This window comes from Oncorhynchus clarkii, chromosome 28 (genome assembly GCF_045791955.1).
Source record: "Oncorhynchus clarkii lewisi isolate Uvic-CL-2024 chromosome 28, UVic_Ocla_1.0, whole genome shotgun sequence".
NCBI lineage: Eukaryota > Metazoa > Chordata > Actinopteri > Salmoniformes > Salmonidae > Oncorhynchus > Oncorhynchus clarkii.
In genome coordinates, this window is record NC_092174.1 from 15,247,953 (window position 1) to 15,271,205 (window position 23,253).

The 23,253-nt window shown below is 42.6% G+C and overlaps 1 protein-coding gene across 1 annotated transcript in view; it reads left to right on the forward strand.

Annotated features, from left to right (window-relative positions):
* The first annotated feature begins 12,560 nt into the window (after window positions 1-12,560).
* The window catches only part of LOC139387140 (thymocyte selection-associated high mobility group box protein TOX-like), a 57,493-nt gene continuing 46,800 nt past the window's right edge, over window positions 12,561-23,253 (forward strand). The window contains exon 1 of the mRNA XM_071133164.1: window positions 12,561-13,064. Coding sequence (XP_070989265.1) covers window positions 12,963-13,064 — 102 coding nt within the window. The 5' untranslated portion in view covers window positions 12,561-12,962. The remainder of the gene's footprint in view (window positions 13,065-23,253) is intronic.

Below are 23,253 nucleotides of genomic sequence, written 5' to 3' on the forward strand. Positions count from 1 at the left end.
TTGCCCCACTGTATCTCTCTCTCTTTCACTTTCTCTCTCTCCAAGGCCTCTATACGTTTCTGGTTGTTTTATTCTGGTAGCTAGTTGACACTTTCCTGTTGAGTTGTCAGAGACAGAAAGAAATGGAGACCTAGAGAAAGAGAGAACCTCCGTCTAGACGGGATCTATGACAATGAACAGCAAAAGTGTTTCAGACTGTCGACCTGGCTCAATAATTATCATCCTGTTTTAGCCATATGTGTTTCTGGTTGAAAAAAATGAAAAGCCACAGAGGTCTTATCTTTGGAAAAAAATCCACCAAGGGAGAGCAAAAGGAGAGAGCAGTGGGGACATTTTGGATCCTACAGTAGAATGTCAACTGACAAGTGAATATGACAATGAACTAGCGTGGCCAGTTGTTGGCATCTTAGAAGACAGCGCAGTGTAAAAATGGATGAACAAATACATACCAGAACCTTGGAGATTGTGGCCCATGGCCTTGTGACCTGCTAACATCATTGTTATAATTCAACCTGGACTCAGGGGATGACGTTACATCCTAAACACACATTTTTGTTCCTCCATTTAGTGTGATATGTTGAGATTGTTATCGTTATTTTATAGGAAGAAGCTTTCACTCCAGACAGCCACGTTATCCGTGTCAGTTAGTGGTCACATCACTCAGTATTCTATTTTGAAAAGAGGTCTCTTGAATCTGAGGCCACCCTCTCACAACCTGACGTAGATCCCCCTCCTGCCACCATCAGTACAATCTCAATCCATACTTGGAACATTGAACACCTCAAAACACTCCATCCCCCTTACCATTATGTTGAAGTATTTTTTAAATAAACTGCTGCAACTACTGTGAATTTATACTCAGATGCAACTCAGATGCGGCTATATGTGGTTGATATGTAGCCAGAGTCATGCCCCTAGTGGTCACAAGGGCATTTGCCCCCTCAGATTTGTCCTGTTTTTGGGATTTTTCAGATGTTAAATTAATTACGAAACGTTCTTTTCTAAGCCCACGTTCTATAATAATTATTTATAAATATAAAAATATCTGTCAGCTGTATTTTGCGGAGGGGGCACACTGACTGAACCCTAGCAACTGGTTCCTTCCAAGGTGCACCACGGAGCAAAGATATGCTAGGCAAGACCCTAGATTCTCTAGTGCAGGGGTGTCAAACTCCTTCCATTTAGGGCCTAGTGTCTGCTGTTTTTTTGTTTTTTTCCCCTTTCAATTAAGACCTAGACATCCAGGTGGCATAGCAGTTCAGACGTATTTTTGTCCTCGTCCTGTCGTGTATATAAATATATAGATATATTTACAACTTTTTTTTCACATACATTTTTAATTTTCCAAAAACTCATCTTCAGAACACTCTCCTGCAATCCGCTTCACCAATTTATATTTATATAAAAAAGTATTATTTACCTCAGATCTGTAATCCTCCGAGAGGCTAGCCAGAAATTAGCCAGAAGCTAGCCGGGAGCTAGCCAGAAGCTGGTCCAGAAGCTACTCTGAAGCTGGTTCAGAAGCTAGTTAGCTTATTTACTGGCTAATCGTTAGTACTCAGCTAACCACGGTTTGTGGTCATCGGCTGTCCTTTGGCTCGAGAATCTATCTGCAGTTTTGTACGGCGCGGTGCAGCGCAGCGCGGCTCGGAACGGAACATACCGGATTTCGGCCGCTGGCTCTGGACATCCATACCTGGATCTCACAGCTAGCTAGCTGCTATCCGTGTGACTATCGGCTTTCGTCGATTCCGGAGCTAACATCAATTGTTCCGGAGCTAGCCAGCTGAAGAGTTCCATCAATCAATCCTGGGCTGCAGTCACCTATCCGGACCCGTTTTGCTGCCTACGCGGAGCCCCACCGGGCCTTCACAGTTGGACTGCCGACGTTGTCTACCCGAGGGAATTGTCCGGCTGGCTCCTCCGGCGCAACGTTGCCTGGGCGCCCATCTGCGGCCTGCTAGCCGTTGGCTATCTTATCGGCTGCTATCTGAATAGACAATCGGACAATTTTTATTTTATTTTTATTTATTTATTTTTCTTCTTGGGCCTCTATAACTATATCTATTGTTTTTATTTTTGTTGTTGTTGTGTGATTTGGATTAATCCCCTCTACCACACGGAAACCCACTAATCTACTGACGGAACGCAAGAGTTGGCTAATAACAGACCTCCATTCTATGCTAGCTTGCTCCTATGCTAGCTTGCTACCGATTTAGCTGTCTAAATCGCCGTGACCCCCAACCAACCTCTCCACTCACTGGACCCTTTTGATCACTCGACTGAGCATGCCTCTCCTTAATGTCAATATGCCTTGTCCATTGCTGTTCTGGTTAGTGTTTATTGGCTTATTTCACTGTAGAGCCTCTAGTCCTGCTCATTATACCTTATCCAACCTATTAGTTCCACCACCCACACATGCAATGACATCTCCTGGTTTCAATGATGTTTCTAGAGACAATATCTCTCTCTTCATCACTCAATACCTAGGTTTACCTCCACTGTATTCACATCCTACCTTACCTTTGTCTGTACATTATACCTTGATGCTATTTTATCGCCCCCAGAAACCTCCTTTTACTCTCTGTTCCAGACGTTCTAAACGACCAATTCTTATTGCTTTTAGCCGCACCCTTATTCTACTCCTACTCTGTTCCTCTGGCGATGTAGAGGTGAATCCAGGCCCTGCAGTGCCTAGCTCCACTCCTATTCCCAAGGCGCTCTCTTTTGACGACTTCTGTAACCGTAATAGCCTTGGTTTCATGCATGTTAACATTAGAAGCCTCCTCCCTAAGTTTGTTCTATTCACTGCTTTAGCACACTCTGCCAACCCGGATGTTCTAGCTGTGTCTGAATCCTGGCTTAGGAAGACGACCAAAAATTCTGACATTTTAATTCCAAACTACAACATTTTCAGACAAGATAGAACTGCCAAAGGGGGCGGTGTTGCAATCTACTGCAAAGATAGCCTGCAGAGTTCTGTCCTACTATCCAGGTTTGTACCCAAACAATTTGAACTACTATTTTTAAAAATCCACCTCTCTAAAAACAAGTCTCTCACCGTTGCCGCCTGCTATAGACCACCCTATGCCCCCAGCTGTGCTCTGGACATCATATGTGAACTGATTGCCCCCCATCTATCTTCAGAGCTTGTGCTGCTAGGCGACCTAAACTGGAACATGCTTAACACCCCAGCCATCCTACAATCTAAACTTGATGCCCTCAACCTCACACAAATTATCAATGAACCTACCAGGTACCTCCCCAAAGCCTTAAACACGGGCACCCTCATAGATATCATCCTAACCAGCTGTTTTCAACCAAGATCTCAGCGATCACTGCCTCATTGCCTGCATCCGTAATGGGTCAGGGGTCAAACGACCTCCACTCATCACTGTAAAACGCTCCCTGAAACACTTCAGCGAGCAGGCCTTTCTAATCGACCTGGCCGGGGTATCCTGGAAGGATATTGATCTCATCCCGTCAGTAGAGGATGCCTGGATATTTTTTAAAAATGCCTTCCTAACCATCTTAAATAAACATGCCCCATTCAAGAAATTTAGAACCAGGAACAGATATAGCCCTTGGTTCTCCCCAGACCTGACTGCCCTTAACCAACACAAAAACATCCTATGGCGTTCTGCATTAGTTTCGAACAGCCCCCGTGATATGCAGCTGTTCAGGGAAGCTAGAAACCATTATACACAGGCAGTTAGAAAAGCCAAGACTAGCTTTTTCAAGCAGAAATTTGCTTCCTGCAACACTAACTCAAAAAAGTTCTGGGACACTGTAAAGTCCATGGAGAATAAGAACACCTCCTCCCAGCTGCCCACTGCACTGAAGATAGGAAACACTGTCACCACTGATAAATCCACCATAATTGAGAATTTCAATAAGCATTTTTCTACGGCTGGCCATGCTTTCCACCTGGCTACTCCTACCCCGGTCAACAGCACTGCACCCCCCACAACAACTCGCCCAAGCCTTCCCCATTTCTCCTTCTCCCAAATCTGCTCAGCTGATGTTCTGAATGAGCTGCAAAATCTGGACCCCTACAAATCAGCCGGGCTAGACAATCTGGACCCTTTCTTTCTAAAAATTATCTGCCAAAATTGTTGCCACCCCTATTACTAGCCTGTTCAACCTCTCTTTCGTGTCGTCTGAGATTCCCAAAGATTGGAAAGCAGCTGCGGTCATCCCCCTCTTCAAAGGGGGTGACACTCTTGACCCAAACTGCTACAGACCTATATCTATCCTACCATGCCTTTCTAAGGTCTTCGAAAGCCAAGTCAACAAACAGATTACCGACCATTTCGAATCTCACCATACCTTCTCTGCTATGCAATCTGGTTTCAGAGCTGGTCATGGGTGCACCTCAGCCACGCTCAAGGTCCTAAATTATATCTTAACCGCCATCGATAAGAAACATTACTGTGCAGCCGTATTCATTGATCTGGCCAAGGCTTTTGACTCTGTCAATCACCACATCCTCATCGGCAGACTCGACAGCCTTGGTTTCTCAAATGATTGCCTCGCCTGGTTCACCAACTACTTCTCTGATAGAGTTCAGTGTGTCAAATCGGAGGGTCTGCTGTCCGGACCTCTGGCAGTCTCTATGGGGGTGCCACAGGGTTCAATTCTTGGACCGACTCTCTTCTCTGTATACATCAATGAGGTCGCTCTTGCTGCTGGTGAGTCTCTGATCCACCTCTACGCAGACGACACCATTCTGTATACTTCTGGCCCTTCTTTGGACACTGTGTTAACAACCCTCCAGGCAAGCTTCAATGCCATACAACTCTCCTTCCGTGGCCTCCAATTGCTCTTAAATACAAGTAAAACTAAATGCATGCTCTTCAACCGATCGCTATCTGTACCTACCCGCCTGTCCAACATTACTACTCTGGACGGCTCTGACTTAGAATACGTGGACAACTACAAATACTTAGGTGTCTGGTTAGACTGTAAACTCTCCTTCCAGACCCATATCAAACATCTCCAATCCAAAGTTAAATCTAGAATTGGCTTCCTATTTCGCAACAAAGCATCCTTCACTCATGCTGCCAAACATACCCTTGTAAAACTGACCATCCTACCAATCCTCGACTTTGGCGATGTCATTTACAAAATAGCCTCCAATACCCTACTCAACAAATTGGATGCAGTCTATCACAGTGCAATCCGTTTTGTCACCAAAGCCCCATATACTACCCACCATTGCGACCTGTACGCTCTCGTTGGCTGGCCCTCGCTTCATACTCGTCTCCAAACCCACTGGCTCCATGTCATCTACAAGACCCTGCTAGGTAAAGTCCCCCCTTATCTCAGCTCGCTGGTCACCATTGCATCTCCCACCTGTAGCACACGCTCCAGCAGGTATATCTCTCTAGTCACCCCCAAAACCAATTCTTTCTTTGGCCGCCTCTCCTTCCAGTTCTCTGCTGCCAATGACTGGAACGAACTACAAAAATCTCTGAAACTGGAAACACTTATCTCCCTCACTAGCTTTAGGCACCAACTGTCAGAGCAGCTCACAGATTACTGCACCTGTACATAGCCCACCTATAATTTAGCCCAAACAACTACCTTTTTCCCTACTGTATTTTATTTATTTATTTTGCTCCTTTGCACCCCATTATTTTTATTTCTACTTTGCACATTCTCCCATTGCAAATCTACCATTCCAGTGTTTTACTTGCTATATTGTATTTACTTTGCCACCATGGCCTTTTTGCCTTTACCTCCCTTATATCACCTCATTTGCTCACATCGTATATAGACTTGTTTATACTGTATTATTGACTGTATGTTTGTTTTACTCCATGTGTAACTCTGTGTCGTTGTATGTGTCGAACTGCTTTGCTTTATCTTGGCCAGGTCGCAATTGTAAATGAGAACTTGTTCTCAACTTGCCTACCTGGTTAAATAAAGGTGAAATAAATAAATAAAAAATAAAAGGTGAGGGGGGTTCCGTACTAATTAGAGACCTTAACTCATAAATCAAGTTCAAGGAAGGAGCAAAAACCTGCAGACACTCGGCCCTGCGACTCATGTGCTCTAGTGTGTGCAGACAGTATCGTCAGTGGAGGAGAGAGAGTGTAGAGTGACACACACAGCATTTATTTGATTTTAGCTGCCTGTGATGGGCAGGACTCGCAGGAGACATGTTTGTAAAGGTATTTGTTTAAGCTATGTAGCCTGTTCATTCCTTCTTGATGTTTTGTTGTTTCTCTGTAATACTAGCCACGTATAGCAATTTGATGAAGTTGGCGTAAGCTAGCCAGCTATATAGGATCCCAATCTCCCAACGTCATACCAAGCCATTTCAGGCTATTCATCAAGTTAGAGTAGCTTGTCGAACTATCTTAGCTGGCATGCCTGCTGGCAAGGTTACTAGACTTTAGAAAAGCAAGCAATCACTAAATGTACTGAATAAGACACATTCCTTTCAATATTTTACCCAGACTTGAGCAAATTGAACCACCAGTCAGGAGAATATAGACAGCTCAAGAGGTATGCTTAGATATGCAGACAAATACCTGGTTTAAATGCAATCTGGCACCTTATGATATAATATCATGAGTATAAAGGATGATGCCATGATATGTGCCTGTATTGATTATATGATATGCATATGCATTATAATGTACTTTGGATGTAAGATCCTAGGCATGTTAGTTTGAGATTCTTAAAATGTATGCACACATGACTAAGTTGGCATATATAAAGAATATATCTATCTTTAGTTTTTTACATACATTTAGGCATAATAATTATGGCTCTACCCACATGTAGATAATATGGTCTAAATACTGCAGTATTACTATATTTATATACTATAGTATTCACTGTAGTGTTTTTGCTGACATGACTGTAGTATACTGTAGTATTTACTGTAGTGTTCTTGCGGACATGAATGTAGTACACTATTGTATTTGTATTTAATATGGAGCCCCATTAGCTGCTGCCAAGGCAGCAGCTACTCTTCCTGGGGTCCAGCAAAATGAAGGCAGTTAATACAACTTTAAAAACATAACAATACATTCAATATTACAATACCTTCACAGACTGTGTGCCCTCAGGCCCTCACCACTTCCACATATATACAGTACAAAATTCACATGTACGTGTGTGTATAGTGCGTATGTTCATGTGTGTGTGAATGCATGTGTCTGTGCCTATGTTTGTGTTGTTTCACAGTCCCCACTGTTCCATAAGGTGTTTTTTTTTATTGTTTAATGTTACTTCTTGCATCAGGTACTTGATGGGGAATAGAGTTCCATGTAGTCATGGCTCTATGTAGTACTGTGCGCCTCCCATAGTCTGTTCTGGACGTGGGGACTGTGAAGAGACCTCTGGTGGCATGTCTTGTGGGGTATGCATTGGTGTCCGAGCTGTGTGCCTTAGTTCAAACAGACAGCTCGGTGCATTCAACATGTCAATACCTCTCATAAATACAAGCAGTGATGAGGTCAATCTCTCCTCCAATTTGAGCCAGGCGAGATTGACGTGCATATCATTAATATTAGCTCTCTGTGTAACATCCAAGGGCCAGCCGTGCTGCCCTGTTCTGAGCCAATTGCAATTTTCCTAAGTCCTTTTTTGTGGCACCTGACCACATAACTGAACACCAGTTCAGGTGCGACAAAACTAGGGCCTGTAGGACCTGCATTGTTGACCGTGCTGTAAAGAAGGTAGAGCAGTACTTTATCATGGACATACTTCTCCCCATCTTAGCTACTGTTGTATCAATATGTTTTGACCATGACAGTTTACAATCCATGGTAACGGCAAGCAGTTTAGTCACCTCAACTTGCTCAACTGCCACATTGTTTATTACAAGATTTAGTTGAGGTTTAGGGTTTAGTGAATGATTTGTCACAAATACAATGCTTTTAGTTTTAGAAATATTTAGGACAAACTTATTCCTTGCCGCCCACTCTGAAACGAACTGCAACTTTTTGTTAAGTGTTGCAGTCATTTCAGTCTGACATTTCAGCTGACATGTATAGCGTTGAGTCATCCGCATACATAGGCACTCTGGCTTTCCTCAAAGGCAGTGGCAAATCATTATTAAAGACTGAAAAAAGTAATGGGCCTTGACTATAGTATTCACTGTAGTGTTTTTGGACTTTACTGTACTATTCACTGTAGTGTTTATGCCGACATGACTGAAGTAACAAATGCCGACTAGGGTTAGCTAAAATGGCACAACTACCAGACTACACCAGTTACTGTTTAATGAGCGACAACTCCTCAACCAGAACATAAGACAGGTTCGTGACAGGCTGATTTGAGTCAACAGTTCTGAGCAGTCCAGCAGACTAACATAATTTTATTACAATTCTAACATCTAAACATTAGACAGGTTCTAGGCCAACTAAAGGGAAACAGTATAGAGGCAGACATAAAGAACAAGTAACGTTTATCGAAGCTTAGAGAATTACAGTGCATTCAGAAAGTATTCAAATCAAATCAAATTGTATTGGTCACATACACATGGTTAGCAGATATTAATGTGAGTGTAGCGAAATGCTTGTGCTTCTAGTTCCGACAGTGCAGTAATATCTAAAAAGTAATCTAACAAATTCACAACGACTACCTTATACACACAAATGTAAAGGGATGAATAAGTATTCAGACTCCTTCACTTTTTCCACATTTAGTTTTTTCTTCTAATCAATCTACCCACAATACCCTACAATGACAAAGCAAAAACAGGTTTTTATGCATTTTTGCAAATTTATACAAAATGTAAACTTAAATATCACAGTTAAATAAGTATTCAGACCCTTTACTCAGTACTTTGTTGAAGCACCTGTGGCAGCGATTACAGCCTCGAGTCTTCTTGGGTATGAAGCTACAAGCTTAGCACACCTGTATTTGAAGAGTTTCTCCCATTCTCCCATTCAAGCTCTGTCAGGTTGGATGGGGAGCGTTACAGCCTCGAGTCTTCTTGGGTATGAAGCTACAAGCTTGGCACACCTGTATTTGAAGAGTTTCTCCCATTCTCCCATTCAAGCTCTGTCAGGTTGGATGGGGAGCGTCACCGCACAGCTATTTTCACGTTTCTCCAGAGATGTTCGATCGGGTTCAAGTCCGGGCTCTGGCTGGGCCACTTAAGAACAATCAGAGACTTCTCCCGAAGCCACTGCTGCTTTGTCTTGGCTGTGTGCTTAGGGACGTTGTCCTGTTGGAAGGTGAACCTTCACCCCAGTCTGAGATCCTGAGTGCTCTGGAGCAGATTCTCATAAAGGATCTCTCCGTACTTTGCTACATTCATCTTTCCCTCCATTCTGACTAGTATCCCAGTACCTGCAGCTGAAAAACTTTCCCACAACAGGATGCTGCCACCACTATGCTTCACCATAGAGATGGTGCCAGGATTCCTCCAGACATGACGCTTGGCATTCAGGCCAAAGAGTTCAATCTTGGTTTCATCAAACCACAGAATCTTGTTGCTCATGGTCTGAGAGTCCTTTAGGAGCCTTTTGGCAAACTCCAAGGGGGCTGTCATGTGCCTTTTACTGAGGAGTGGCTTCCTTCTGGCCACTCCACCATAAAGGCCTGATTGGTGGAGTGCTGCAGTGATGGTTGTTATTCTGGAAGGTTCTCCCATCGCCACAGATGATCTCTGGAGCTCTGTCAGAGTGACCATCGGTTTCTTGGTCACCTCCCTGACCAAGGCCCTTCTCCCCTGATTGCTCAGTTTGGCCGGGCGACCAGCTCTAGGAAGATTCTTGGTTGTTCCAAACTTCTTCCATTTAAGAATGATGGAGGGTCCTGTGTTCTTGGGGACCTTCAATGCTGTAGTAATTTTTTAGTACCCTTTAGTAAACAATCCTGTCTCGGAGTGTTACAGGCAATTCCTTTGACCTCATGGCTTGGTTTTTGCTCTGACATGCACTGTCAACTGTGGGACCTTACACTGCTGCTCCCGAGTGGCACAGCGGTCTAAGGCACTGCATTTCAGTGCAAGAGGCATCACTACAGTCCCTGGTTCGAATACATGCTGTATCACATCCGGCCATGATTGGGAATCCCATGGGGCAGAGTACAATTGGCTCAGCGTCGTCCAGGGTTGGCCGGGGTAGGCCATCATTGTAAATAAGATTTTTTTCTTAACTGACTTGCCTAGTTAAATAAAGGTTAGATTTACTAAAAAATACACTGGTGTGTGCCTTTCCAAATCATGTCCAATCAATTAAATGTACCACAGGTGGACTCCAATCAAGTTGAAGAAACATCACAAGGATGATCAATGGAAACAGGATGTACCTGAGCTCAACTTTGAGTATTGTGTGTAGCTTGATGAGAGAAAATAAATATGACAAGATGACAAAAATGGTGACAAACAATACTATGTAGCCATTGATAAATTAGCCTGATATAGCTTCGGCCTACCATGCTGCACGCTATTGCACCCCTTTTCTACTGTATACCAGTCATGTCTGCAAAGCACTGTAGCGAATACTATCGACATAGTATACTGCAGTCATGCCCGCAAAAACACTACAGTGAATACTATAGTAAAGTCTGCAAAAACACCACAATGAATAATATTGGACATAAATATAGTAATACTAGTATTTAGACCATAATATACTGTAGTATTTTTTTATGTGGGTTAGCTGTGAATGTGTAACATGTTTGACGGTTGTACTAGGACATCAATGGAAATACATTTGAAACGTTTTGTTATTCTTGACAAATTCCTAAATGTTAAATAAGAACAAATTCTTATTTATAATGACGGCCTACCAAAAGGCAAAAGGCCTCCTGCTGGGACGAGGGCCTGGGATTAAAAATAAATACAATATAAATATAGAACAAAACACACATCACAATAGGAGAGACACCACAACACTACATAAAGAGAGACCTAAGGCAACAACATAGCACGGCAGCAACACATGACCCACACAGCATGGTAGCAACACAACATAACAACAACTTGGTAGCAGCACAAAACATAGTACAAACATTATTGGGCACAGACAACAGCACAAAGGGCAAGAAGGTAGAGACATCAAAACATCACACAAAGCATCCACAACTATCAGTAAGAGTGTCCATGATTGAGTCTTTGAATGAAGAGATTGAGATAAAACTGTCCAGTTTGAGTGTTTGAGTGTTTGTTCCAGCTCGTTCCAGTTGCTAACTGCAGCAAACTGAAAAGAGGAGCGACCCAGGGATGTGTGTGCTTTGGGGACTTTAACAGAATGTGACTGGCAGAACGGGTGTTGTAGGCTGCAGTAGATATCTCAGATAGGGGGGAGTGAGGCCTAAGAGGGTTTTATAAATAAGCATCAACCAGTGGGTCTTGCGACGGCTATACAGAGATTACCAGTTTACAGAGGAGTATAGAGTGCAGTGATGTGTCCTACAAGGAGCATTGGTGGCAAATCTGATGGCCGAATGGTAAAGAACATCTAGTCGCTCGAGAACACCCTTACCTGATGATCTATAAATTGTGTGTCCGTAATCTAGCATGGGTAAGATGGTCATCTGAAACCGGGTTAGTTTTGCAGCTGGGGTGAAATAGGAGCAACTGCGATAGAGGGAACCAAGTCTAGATTTAACTTTATCCTGCAGCTTTGATATGTGCTGAGAGAAGGACAGTGCACCGTCTAGTCATACTCCCAAGTATGTGTATGGGGTGACTACCTCAAGCTCTAAACCCTCAGAGGTAGTAATAACACCTGTGGGAAGAGGGGCATTCTTCTTACCAAACCACATGACCTTTGTTTTGGAGGTGTTCAGAACATGGTTAAGGGTAGAGAAAGCTTGTTGGACACTAAAAAGCTTTGTTGTAGTCTTTAACATAAATGGATGAGAGAACTTCCTCCTGCCTGAGCTATGTTGTTGATGTAAATTGAGAAGAGCGTGGAGCCTAGGATCACGCCTTGGGGTACTCCCTTGGTGACAGGCAGTGGCTGAGACAGCAGATTTTCTGACTTTATACACGGCACTTGTTGAGAGAGGCTAGCGGGAAGGTTCCTGTCTTTTTCCATGGCTAACCTCTGAGAGAATTCCGGCATGAACTCCCCAAGGACAGCACATTCAAATCAAAACAGCATAGACAAAGCTAGCAGTAAAGGTAGCTATCAGTCCAATCCATCCCAAAAAAATCTAAAGTGGGGGGCCTCCCGGGTGGCGCAGTGGTCTAGATAGGATGGCGCAGTGGTCTAATACTACAGTTTACTAGTAGTAAACTGTAGTATTTTTTATGTGAGTATATTGCAGGAAAAAGCTGTTTCACCCCTCTAAAATAATGGGTGCATGATGGCCCTGTACGTAGCCTAGGCTAGTGTACCAAACTAACACAAAGAGCCCACAAAGCTGTAGTCCTAATTTTGGCATTATAAAGGGATTCAACCATAATGTATAGGCAACGTAAAATGATTCATATAGCCTACAAAATATGTGACATGCAAGCGAATGCAAGTGACGCAGGCGCTGCATTCACCAGTGCGCCTACTAGGTAGAGCATGTCGCCATACTGTAGCTGCGCTCTTGCCCCTGCCCTGTCTGTAAAGTCCTTTGTATGAATTGCGAGCAAACAGGCAATCCCACCGTGCCCCATTCGCTTGCAGACGACTGTAGCCGCTGGATAGAAACAACTACTGTCGCTGCAAATGCATCTGTCAGAAAGAGAAAGACGCGCAATAACTTCTTCAACAATCAAGTGATAGCCTACAGTTTTCAAAGTTACACCGTTTTACCTTCGTTTACCAAGTCCGTCGTTGATAGTGCGACGTACGTTGATAATGTACGTTTTTTTCTTTCTTCAGTAAAACCGCGAACGCATGCGAGAGCATCACAGTTTTCCATTTTTACCATCCAACCCTAGACTTTTTGCCCAGTTCGACCATCGGTCTTTATAGTACCTTCAACTTTTGAGGACTCAAAAGTAGACGCCGGAGTGGAGAAGCTTGTGTGGAGATTGATGTTTTACTGAAATGGACGTGAGAGTATATCCACCGCCACCACAGTCTTTATCAGCAACAGATTCTTCCCGATTGGGACCCTTGCAGTATCCTGATTCTCCGTACTGCAATAAGGTGAGTCGCATCTGGACGAGGCTATAGGAATATAGCCTATTTGTTTAATGTCGTACAATGTGTTATGGATATGCATAAAAACGCTCTTCAGAAAGTGGAGTTACGCACTGCCCTGAAAGAAAAGTACTTTATGTCCATCCATTTGAAAGCAATGACAACAGGAACAAACATTCATGCATAAAATGTCAGTTATTTCATGTCGTATAAATATTTATTGCTTATTTTACCCATAGCTTAATTGTGCATGGTTGGCAGTGTGTATAGCTAGCTGGTGATGAACGCAGCGCTATCAATGTCAGTGAAGTTTCTTCCAAAGCGCTCAACTGAGTTTTTATCTAATTTAATGACACAAAATAGTAAATGTTTCTGTCATTGCGTCACTCACAGAATTTAGGATAGAATGGAATAATCATCACAAACATGACGTATGTTGAATGCAATCCTCTAGCTCTGGTTATGTGGAGTAATTGTGCCTCTGTTACGCACTGTAACTCAACTCTTGTCTTGTTTATACACATGTACTTTCACTATAATAAAATCATTGTAATTTACTGTCTGCTTTCAAACCCACAGTTTAAAACGACTTTCACATTCAGGTTGTCTGAACAGGTCCTTTTCCGCATAATGATACTGTGCTGTGCTGTGTGTGCGTGTGTGTGTGTGTTGGAGTGTGTGTGCGTGTGTGTTTGACTGTGAGTCCGCTTGTGGGTGAGTTTGTGTGTGTGCTGCTGTGTATGTGTGTGTGAGGGAGAGAGGAAGAGAGAGCGAGCATAAGCGAATGGGGGTAGGGATTTTGAAGGGAGGGAGGGGTAGAGTGGGGTTTGGGGGTTGTACTATTTCTATGCCTTTTGATTCACTGCTCTGTCTTTTTTATATAAGATCTCTGAAGTCTCTGCAGGGAAAATAGAGAGCGAAAGAGGGTGAAAGAGAGAGAGAGAGATGGAGTAGGGGCATGTGTCCTATAGATATCATCTAAAAGATTACATTGTACTGTTTGAGCATGTCTATGCAGTATAAACACTATCCTAGATTTTCCATTTTAGCGTTCAGTGTAATGAGATGGCGGGTGGGGGGTTCATATATAATGAGAGAGAGGAGAGAGAGAGGAGAGAGCGAGAGAACGACTAAGAGTGTGCTATAACCAGAGAGAGAGAGAGAGAGAGAGAGAGAGAAAAGCGAGAGAGAATCAGAGAGAGAATGAGAAAGGAAAAGAGAGTGTGCTGGAGAGAGGGAGAGAGACAGAGAGGGGCAATGAAAGAGATAGAAATGTGTGTGGTAGAGGTAGAGAGAGAAGCCCTAGCGCAAACACATGTGATTGTGAGAAGGGAGCGAGGTATTTCCAGTGCAAACAGACAGAGATGGCCTGTGTGCTGCTGTACGAGGTCTCTGTATGCGCAATTACCCAGTGATAGAGCCACTTCTATACCGACTTCACTGTTATCTACAACATTTGTTCCCAAACTTTTTATAGTCTGGTACCCCTTCAAACATTCAACCTCCAGGTTCTTTCTATATTTCTTGCAGGGCATCACTGTTGTGACTGCTGCTCTGTCTAGGCAGAGGTTCTGTTCACCCCTTGTTTCAATCAAAAGCATGGGTTGATTCTGGCCCATTTCTCCCGAGCTGACAAGGTAAAAATCTGTCGTTCTGCCTCTGAGCAAGGCAGTTAACCCACTGTTCCCCGGGCGCTGTCGATTAAGACAGCCCCCTGCACTTCTCTGATTCAGAGGGGTTGGGTTAAATGCAGAAGACACATTTCAGTTGAAGGCATTCAGTTGTACAACTTACTAGGTATCCCCTTTCTTTAGAGTAGATTGGCTGTTTGGCCAGACATTCTGTCCGACTCCATCATCTCCAATGTTATTCATGAACAGCTCATGATCACTTGCCATTTAGCCAAGTTGATGCAAAGTCATTTAGAAACCTGTTTAGAGTGGTCCAGAATATAATTTCATGTTATGATTTTGATCTTTTACTGTAATAACATCAAATGTTGGTTGCTATGGCAGATGGGGTTGATTGGTCTTATTTTGTGGAATTGCAGAAAGAGGGAATGACATTTCCAAGCTTTTATTGATGGCTGGGTACCTTTTGATTTTGTGACAGTTTTCATTGATTTAGAGATGGTTGAAGAAATGACAAGGCTTCATGTAAACAGTCTTCAACGTGCCTTGGATGCATACATTTTGCTTATTGGTTCTAATCGAAGATGATACATCTGACATGTCAGTTCTGTATTCTTGTCATGGACTTTACTTTGTTGTATAGGCACTGTGGTGTCTTTGTCTCTGTGTGTGTGTGTGTGTGTGTGTGTGTGTGTGTGTGTGTGTGTGTGTGTGTGTGTGTGTGTCACCGTTCTGTATGTGAGTGACTGTGTGTGTGTGTTTGTCATCTGTCTGTATGTGTTTGTGTACGTTTGTCTTAGCCTCAGGCATTTTCAATTTAGTGCAAATTACTGAGCTCTTTGGTGGTCCTGGATCTCTGAGGGGCTCTGGGAAGTCGACCCCGACATTAATACTCTGTCCTTTGTGTTTACTAACCAAGCACACGCAGCAGCTCAGACCTGGGTTCAAATACTATTTGAAATCTTTGAGCGTTTGCTCTAGCCTGCTTGGAGTGCCAGATGGGCGCGGTTTACAGTTTTGGGAGTATTTTATTGGTCCATTAAGCCAGGCAAGCTCAATCAAGCACAGGTATAAGGTATTTCAAATGATTAAAATAATATTTGAACCCAGGTTTGCACAGCACAGGGCCCAGAGCAGGCAGGCAACACAGCAGCATAGCAGTTAGGCTCCCGGTCAGACCCATCCACAGAGAGCTGGCTCGAGTTTTGAATATTATCAACATTACTCATCTATATTTCCATTTTTGGTATTGACATTTGATACTACTGCACATGTACATTCACGATCCTAGCAACAAAGACAACTTTGAGCTTCTAGTCTCTGTCAAGCTTAGTCATCTTAGTAATGCAACTTACTGATTGATGTAGGACAATAGTTCCAGATCTACTTGCTTAACTTGCTATATTACTCACTATACATCACTGTGTCAGCAGTGGTCTCTGATTTAATGAAGAAATACTACATTAACATTCCAGAGTTTTTCCTGGCTCACAAAAGGTCTTCGGTGGTGCCTCAGTTTCCTATGCAGGAAAAATCCTGCATTTTATTTATACTTACAGCACTGTTCTGGATGTGTTGAGAGGAGCAGGAATGTAAACCTGACTACATACCTAGATATCAATCTGTTTTTAACATTTTCACTACTTCAAAAGCAACACTGTAAATCTGAATCCGGATCCCAACTAACATACATTTACTGTACAACATGGATACAAGCACAATATGTCCCTGTCGTCTTCTGTGAACAGTAAGTTGCTTTATGCATGCGTTGAAATTCATAAGCATGTTATAAAGCTTTAGAAGCCTGCTATGAACCTGTACTAAGGCTTCATAATCTGTGGAATTACACTGAGGGATATCTACGGGGTTGTGGCTAGAGTCAACAGCTTATGTCAACAAGATACTCCGGTGGGTTGGATCAACATACTGTAGATAGATTGTCCACACAGTGTGGAAATGTGCCTTTGACTTCATTCAATGACATTAGCTACATATGTTTCCATTAACTTGTCCAGTGATTTTTTTGTCAGCATTTTAAAAAGTTTGCATAGAAAATAGATGCGACAAAGTTTCCATGTAACTATTTTGCGTCGATAAAAACAGCTGGACGTAATGTCATACCTATAAAAAAATATATGTTTTTTTCTCAAAAACCTACAGTGTGGAATAAAAAAGTAGTGGCTGAAGTGTTTCCATTACCCATTTAGACAAGTTGCGCATTAATAAATTGGCGACAGCCTCTATGCCCTCCCACCTATCTGTTTCACGTCTCAGGTATACCCCGCGAAAGCCTCTATGCCCTCCCACCTATCTGTTTCACGTCTCAGGTATACCCCGCGAAAGCCAGCATGTAGGCTAGAATGCAACGCCATGGTGAAACTACCTGTGGATCTGAAATAATTGGATGGTGAAACTTGCCAGCCAACCAGAAAAGCAAGCCGAAGCAATTCTTGAAAGTCAGGACAATCCTCGTCCTGCAAAGAAACATCATTTGTATTGTTGAACATTTTTATTTTGCAAGCAGTAAGGCATTTAAAATCAAACGTTAGAAGTTATGCGACGACATCACATTACCGTCACCATTTATCGCAATAAAGAAGGTTAGACAAAATATAAAAAATCCACACCGGTCCTACAAAAAAAGAAATAAATGGATCTTTAGAAGGCTTCTCCTATATCTTCCGTTTGCATTACACATGTTGCACATTTTTGTTGTTGTTGCAATATTGCTTTTGTCTAATAAACCTGGATCAATGGATCCTGCCTATGACAGGCATAAAATACATTAACATCATTTGAAACATCAGGATGCTTGATGGTCACACTACGAACTCCACTCATAGATGTGCAGCCCAGTCAGTCATCTTTATGTTGTTCACCATAGTCATTTGTTTATAGACTCCTGCGGTTGGGTCAATCCCCAACAGACGTTTGGTTGTAAGACTAAGCTCTTCACCCACCCGTAAGATAAAAACCCTGCCCAGTGACCATCAAGCTTTAGTGGTATTAACGGAGGTAGTACTAGGCACACGTTTAAAGTAAAACAGCTTTAGAATTTGAGGGAATCCTCCTCAGTCCTATTCATAAAGCGACTCAGTGTAAAATTGATCATCTAGGATCAGTTTCGTCTTTTCGATCATAACAAATAAGATTATATGGCCACGGGGGACCTGATTCTAGATCATCACTCATGAACATAGGTCCTGGTCCTGGAGTAACCCTTTGGACTACGGTCTTGATCGGATTCCCCATAAACGCAGGGTTTATGCAAGTTCTGTAGTAACGTGTTGTACGTGAACGTCTTCAGTCGCACCATCTCAACCAAACCTAGATTTTTATAGCCCCACATATGTTGTCAACATGTCTGTTGTGTTGGCTGCTAAGCACTGTGAGTCTATGTAAGCGTATGTAAATGCCATGCTCCCACTTAACCTATGCTAAGTGCATGCACACTATTCAGCCTTAAAGGGATACTCCAGGATTTTGGTAATGAGGCCCTTTATCTTCTTCCCCAGAGTCAGATTAACTCGTGGACACCATGTTTATGTCTCTGCGTGCGGTTTGAAGGAAGTTGCTAACTAGCGCTCGCACAATGACTTCAGTGTCTGTATTGTCTACTTGTTCAATGTTTGTGAAGTCTGAATTTGTAATTGTTTGTAATGTCTTATTAATTGGTGTTGGACCCCAGGAAGATTAGCTAACGTTACGGAGTTAGCTAATGGTGATCCTAATCAAAATTCACAAATTCACTGGAAGTCTATGGGTATCTGCTAGTTTTTGGGTATCTGCTAGCAAGCTAGCAGATACCCATAGACCCCCAGTCATTGCACTAACACTAGTTAGCATTGGCTCAATAAACTGCCTCTGAATTATTTCATACTGGACACAGTGACATAAAAATGGTATCCACGAGTTGCCCTTTAAGTATCCCTTTAAGTAATGTACAGAATACACACATGACAAATGGACCTCATTGGCTGTTCTTTTTGCTCAGATGCTTTTCCCATTACTAACATCATGAGTAATGATATCAGGTCAACTCTGACACATAATTACTTCACATTACCTTCCTGCATGTAGTATGCTTCTTAAATGTTTATTTCTTTGTTACCTTCGCTAATAGGATATAATAGAATAGAATAGAATAGAATAGAATGAGCCTGGTTTCATAAGTCATGTGCCTGGTGATATTGATAGTCCTACAGATGTAGGATCTTAATCTGATCACTATTTTGTTGCTGAGATTTTTCCTGCACAGAAGGAAATGCTAATATGAAGCTTATTTAGTGTTTGCAATTTGCACATTGACATTTCAGACTTGATTTGCCCTAACGAACAATTTATCAGCGTCTACAAAAAAAGTATTCACATTTCCTGTTGCTGCAGGATAATTTTATTGCTGTAGTAAACTGGGTCAAATTAAGATCCTGCATCTGTATATATTATATATTTTTCTCCTCCATACAGTTTTCCCACATTGCCCGCTATACGTAACACTAATCTGTTGTTACACTGTAAACATTCACACAGTAGGATAGAGCCAAGTGAAAACCTCTGAGTCAGCTCTCTATCTCTCTCTCTCTCTCTCTCTCTCTCTCTCTCTCTCTCTCTCTCTCTCTCTCTCTCTCTCTCTCTCTCTCTCTCTCTCTCTCTCTCTCTCTCTCTCTCCCTCTCTCTCTCTCTCTGTTAGCCACTAGGCTGAGGGCTTCCTAAAAAGCCAGGCCTAATTGCCAGCTGAATTCCTGCTTGCTGGTAACAATAGCAGGGACTCTTGTGAGTTCCTGTGCTGCGGCCAGCGATCCACGGTTCACTGGGCGCTGTCGAAAGACATCGGGCCTCTGATTGACAGCTTTAGCCCAATGCCAGCAGAGGATTTAATTGCGCATCATGTGTGCCTATTGGAAGATAGAGAAACTCAGAGGAATGGCTATGTGGAACTGTGGTGCTACTGTAAACACATACACAGACATATGTATTCTTGCACATTTGCAAGCGAGCACACAGAGGACAGGTTGCTATCCGACAACTAGAAGGACGTTGATCTGATTCTGATTAGTACATCGTCTGAGGTAATTGGGTTGTTTGTCCGTATCCATTTGTGGCCTGACATGTTTGTCTTTTTCCGCTAAGCATTAGAATAGGAGGACAGCTTGTTTCTGAGTGCTGTTTGATGAGTGACTCATGGAACAACATGACATAGAATGGAACTGAACTGCATCATCACCTGGTGATGTCATGCCAGGTTCAATATGGATTTGGGATGTAATGATTTTCTCATGTCTTTAGCACTATATTTGGAACATAGTTTTTTAATGGTCAAAGGAAAGTGTACTGTACATTTCCTTTCGGCTGAGGTACCTGGCTAATTGTTTCTACTGTGTCTGTGATCGTTAGCAGAGATCGAGTTAGATCGTTCTGGTCAATGAGTGTCAGAACTTTTGGAAAATAACAGTGAATGGATGATTTGGCATAGTGTGAAATTCATAAATTCATCATCCCTACATAATAATAATAAGAAGAAGAAGAAGAAGAATTTGCTGGGTGCTTATATTTGTGCCATTTCACACATGTAAAAGTGTGTATTAATACGCATGTGTGAATAGGAAAGGTTTTTTTTTTTTTTTTGCATATCCCAACTCTCTCTGAGACACCCTCAGAGAGTGGGGCTACGGCCATTTTAATTACGTTGAAAAGTCAGTGGTCAAAATCACCAGTGTGTGTTTACAATCTCAGTGACTGTGTTGAATATATCACCAATGACTGTAATGGTTTTCTCAACCATATGACGCTTAAAGAAGGACAGCTTCCAACTTCTGTCAAATCTGATCCAAAACCCACTGCCTCAATCCTTCATAATGAGCTGGGGGTGATGGAGTGTTACAGAGACGAAGGATCAGCTAATTAAGTCTCTGAACATAATGATCATAAAATCTGGACTAGTGTCGGTTCCAGTTTGGCGCGGTTAGCCATGTTTTTACCGTCTATATCGTACCCTGAGAATCCCTGGCACCGAATGGTGATAGGGATCCATCCGTCTGCCGAAAAGCGCAGACACACACACATGCGGGAACGCACACACACACACACACACACACACACACACACACACGCGCACGCACACACGCACACACGCACACACACACACACACACACACACGCACACGCACGCACACACGCACACACACACCTCCCTGGCTTGAGTGTGCCCAAAGATAGGCCACATATGAATGAGTGATTAGGCTCCTGGTTTGATACAGTCCAAACAGATGGGCCGTGAATAACGGATCTAGTATTGCCTAATTGTTTGGTTTATTCTCCAAGCAAAACATATTGCAATCATTTTCAAATTAAGAGAATCCCCCCCCCCCTCGTTTTTTCGTAGTTGATGGATCGAGTGAGTTGTTGTGGTGTTTGGAGCTTTTGGAGAAATGGTAAGGTTTTCTTTATTATGGTATTACCATTATTGACGACTACAGTGACCATTATTGGCTACTTTCATGTGTTTAGACTGTCTGTCATAACCATGATTTATGCATCTTCTTTCTTCTTAGATAATGACTGTCTTAGCTAGTGTTTTTTCTGTCAAATTGCTCTTTGTTTTGTGTGCCTGGATAATCCTTTGTGTAATGTTCTTTGTGGGCGTATGTGTGCGTGTGTGTTTGGTGTGTGCGTGCGAGCAAACCCTTAACAATAGTGTGTCTCCCATTGTCCTGTGAAGGGTGGTGTGTCTCAGTGTGTGTGTGTGAGTGTGTGACCTTCCTCCGCTGACTCCTCCACCTGCTCCAAGGCCTTTTGGCTCTGCTGCCCACTCACAGCCCTTTATACCCAAGTGTTTAAGTGGCACCTGTCCACCTTTTGATGCCTGTACAGGCTTCACTGATCTTAGGACCTTTGTGCGTGCGTACCTGTTTGTGTGCATGCATGTGGAGGTCAGATCTTGTTTCATGACTCAGGCAGGTGGACCTTATTGCTTACTGTATCTTGGGTGGGGTTCTGGGTGGCATCATTATCATCATCATCATTTGGAACATAGCCCATTGCTGTCATTCTATAGTACCATCGACAACTCTGATGCTATAAGCATATTAGGGGGGCAGGTAGTCTAGTGGTTAAAGCGTTGGACTAGTAACCGAAAGGTTGCAAGATTGAATCCCCGAGCTGACAAGGTAGAAATCTGTCATTCTGCCCCTGAATAAAGCAGGTAACCCACTGTTCCTAGGCCGTAATTGAAAATAAGAAATTGTTCCTAACTGACTTGCCTAGTTAAATGAAAATATCCCCGCCCACTGTTATCAAATAGCCCAATACCAACAACAGCAGATAGCTTTGGATGCAGTAAACCTATAAGGTTGATAGGCTACTATTACAGATTAAACTGCAGAGCAGAGCAGTTCTCGTATCCACTACAAGCCACAGAGACAGATAGAGCGGTCCGCTATTTATAATGAATGATCATTTATAAATGGCCTTCCACGAACACATTAAATAGGTCAAGAGGTGGGTTTGACCTCTAGCCCTATATCTGTACCCTTATCCTCCTCGATTCTACGCCGTTGTAATTCCCTCCAGTCTTTTCTCTGCGTGTTTTCAGTCTACTATATACAGTATGTGGCCTGAGAACAGCTGTATTTGAACTTACCATCGAGCCAGAATAGCAGTGGTTGAGAGAGTAATTGCATGTTTGACTTTGAGGGAAACTGCAGTAATTCAGAGCTCATGGTCGACTTTGCTGCTCTGAAGCGACGCACGCCCTTGCACTTCAGTTTTAAACGCAAGGAGACCTATGTTTTTTGATATATTGGTAGACATTTTTGTGGCACCTACTGTGGCACCACTGTATAACTGGTTGTTATCGTACTATTACGCAGTAGTTAGTTACCCGGGAAAAAGTCAGGTAATTCGTTTACTGGGTTGCCATATTCTCTACATTTACATTTGAGTAATATATCTGAAGCTCAGATTTTGTATTATTTAGTTATAGTTTTACCTGGTAAAAACGTATGGTAAAAACGTATGGTAAAAACGTATGGTAAAAACGTATGGTAAAAACGTATGGTAAAAACGTATGGTAAAAACGTATGGTAAAAACGTATGGTAAAAACGTATGGTAAAAACGTATGGTAAAAACGTATGGTAGCCTAATCAGTTTACTGGGCTGCCATATTCTCTGTGCGTTATGTTACCGGCATCATCATCAATATCAATTTACAGCCATAATCAAATAAGCAAGCATTTATATGCAGTGCCTAGGCAATATAACACAGGATACGATTTGAGAATAATATGTACAGTAACATAATGCATATTATCATGAGAAGAGAAGGAAATCGGAGGAAACTGAGCGAGAGGACTAACATCAAGGGCATTCCACTAGCAAACCAGCGGAGTCATATCCAATTTAGTTTTGCATCAGTCAGAGACTCTCAGTGGTTTAGTATGGCGTGCTAGACCAGACCCTGAAAATTCTTCCTAACCAGGTTTACCCTACACAAAATAATCTCTCATAAGAAAAGATGCATAGCCATGCTTAAGTAAAGGACTCTCCCTCGCTGTCTATTAAATAT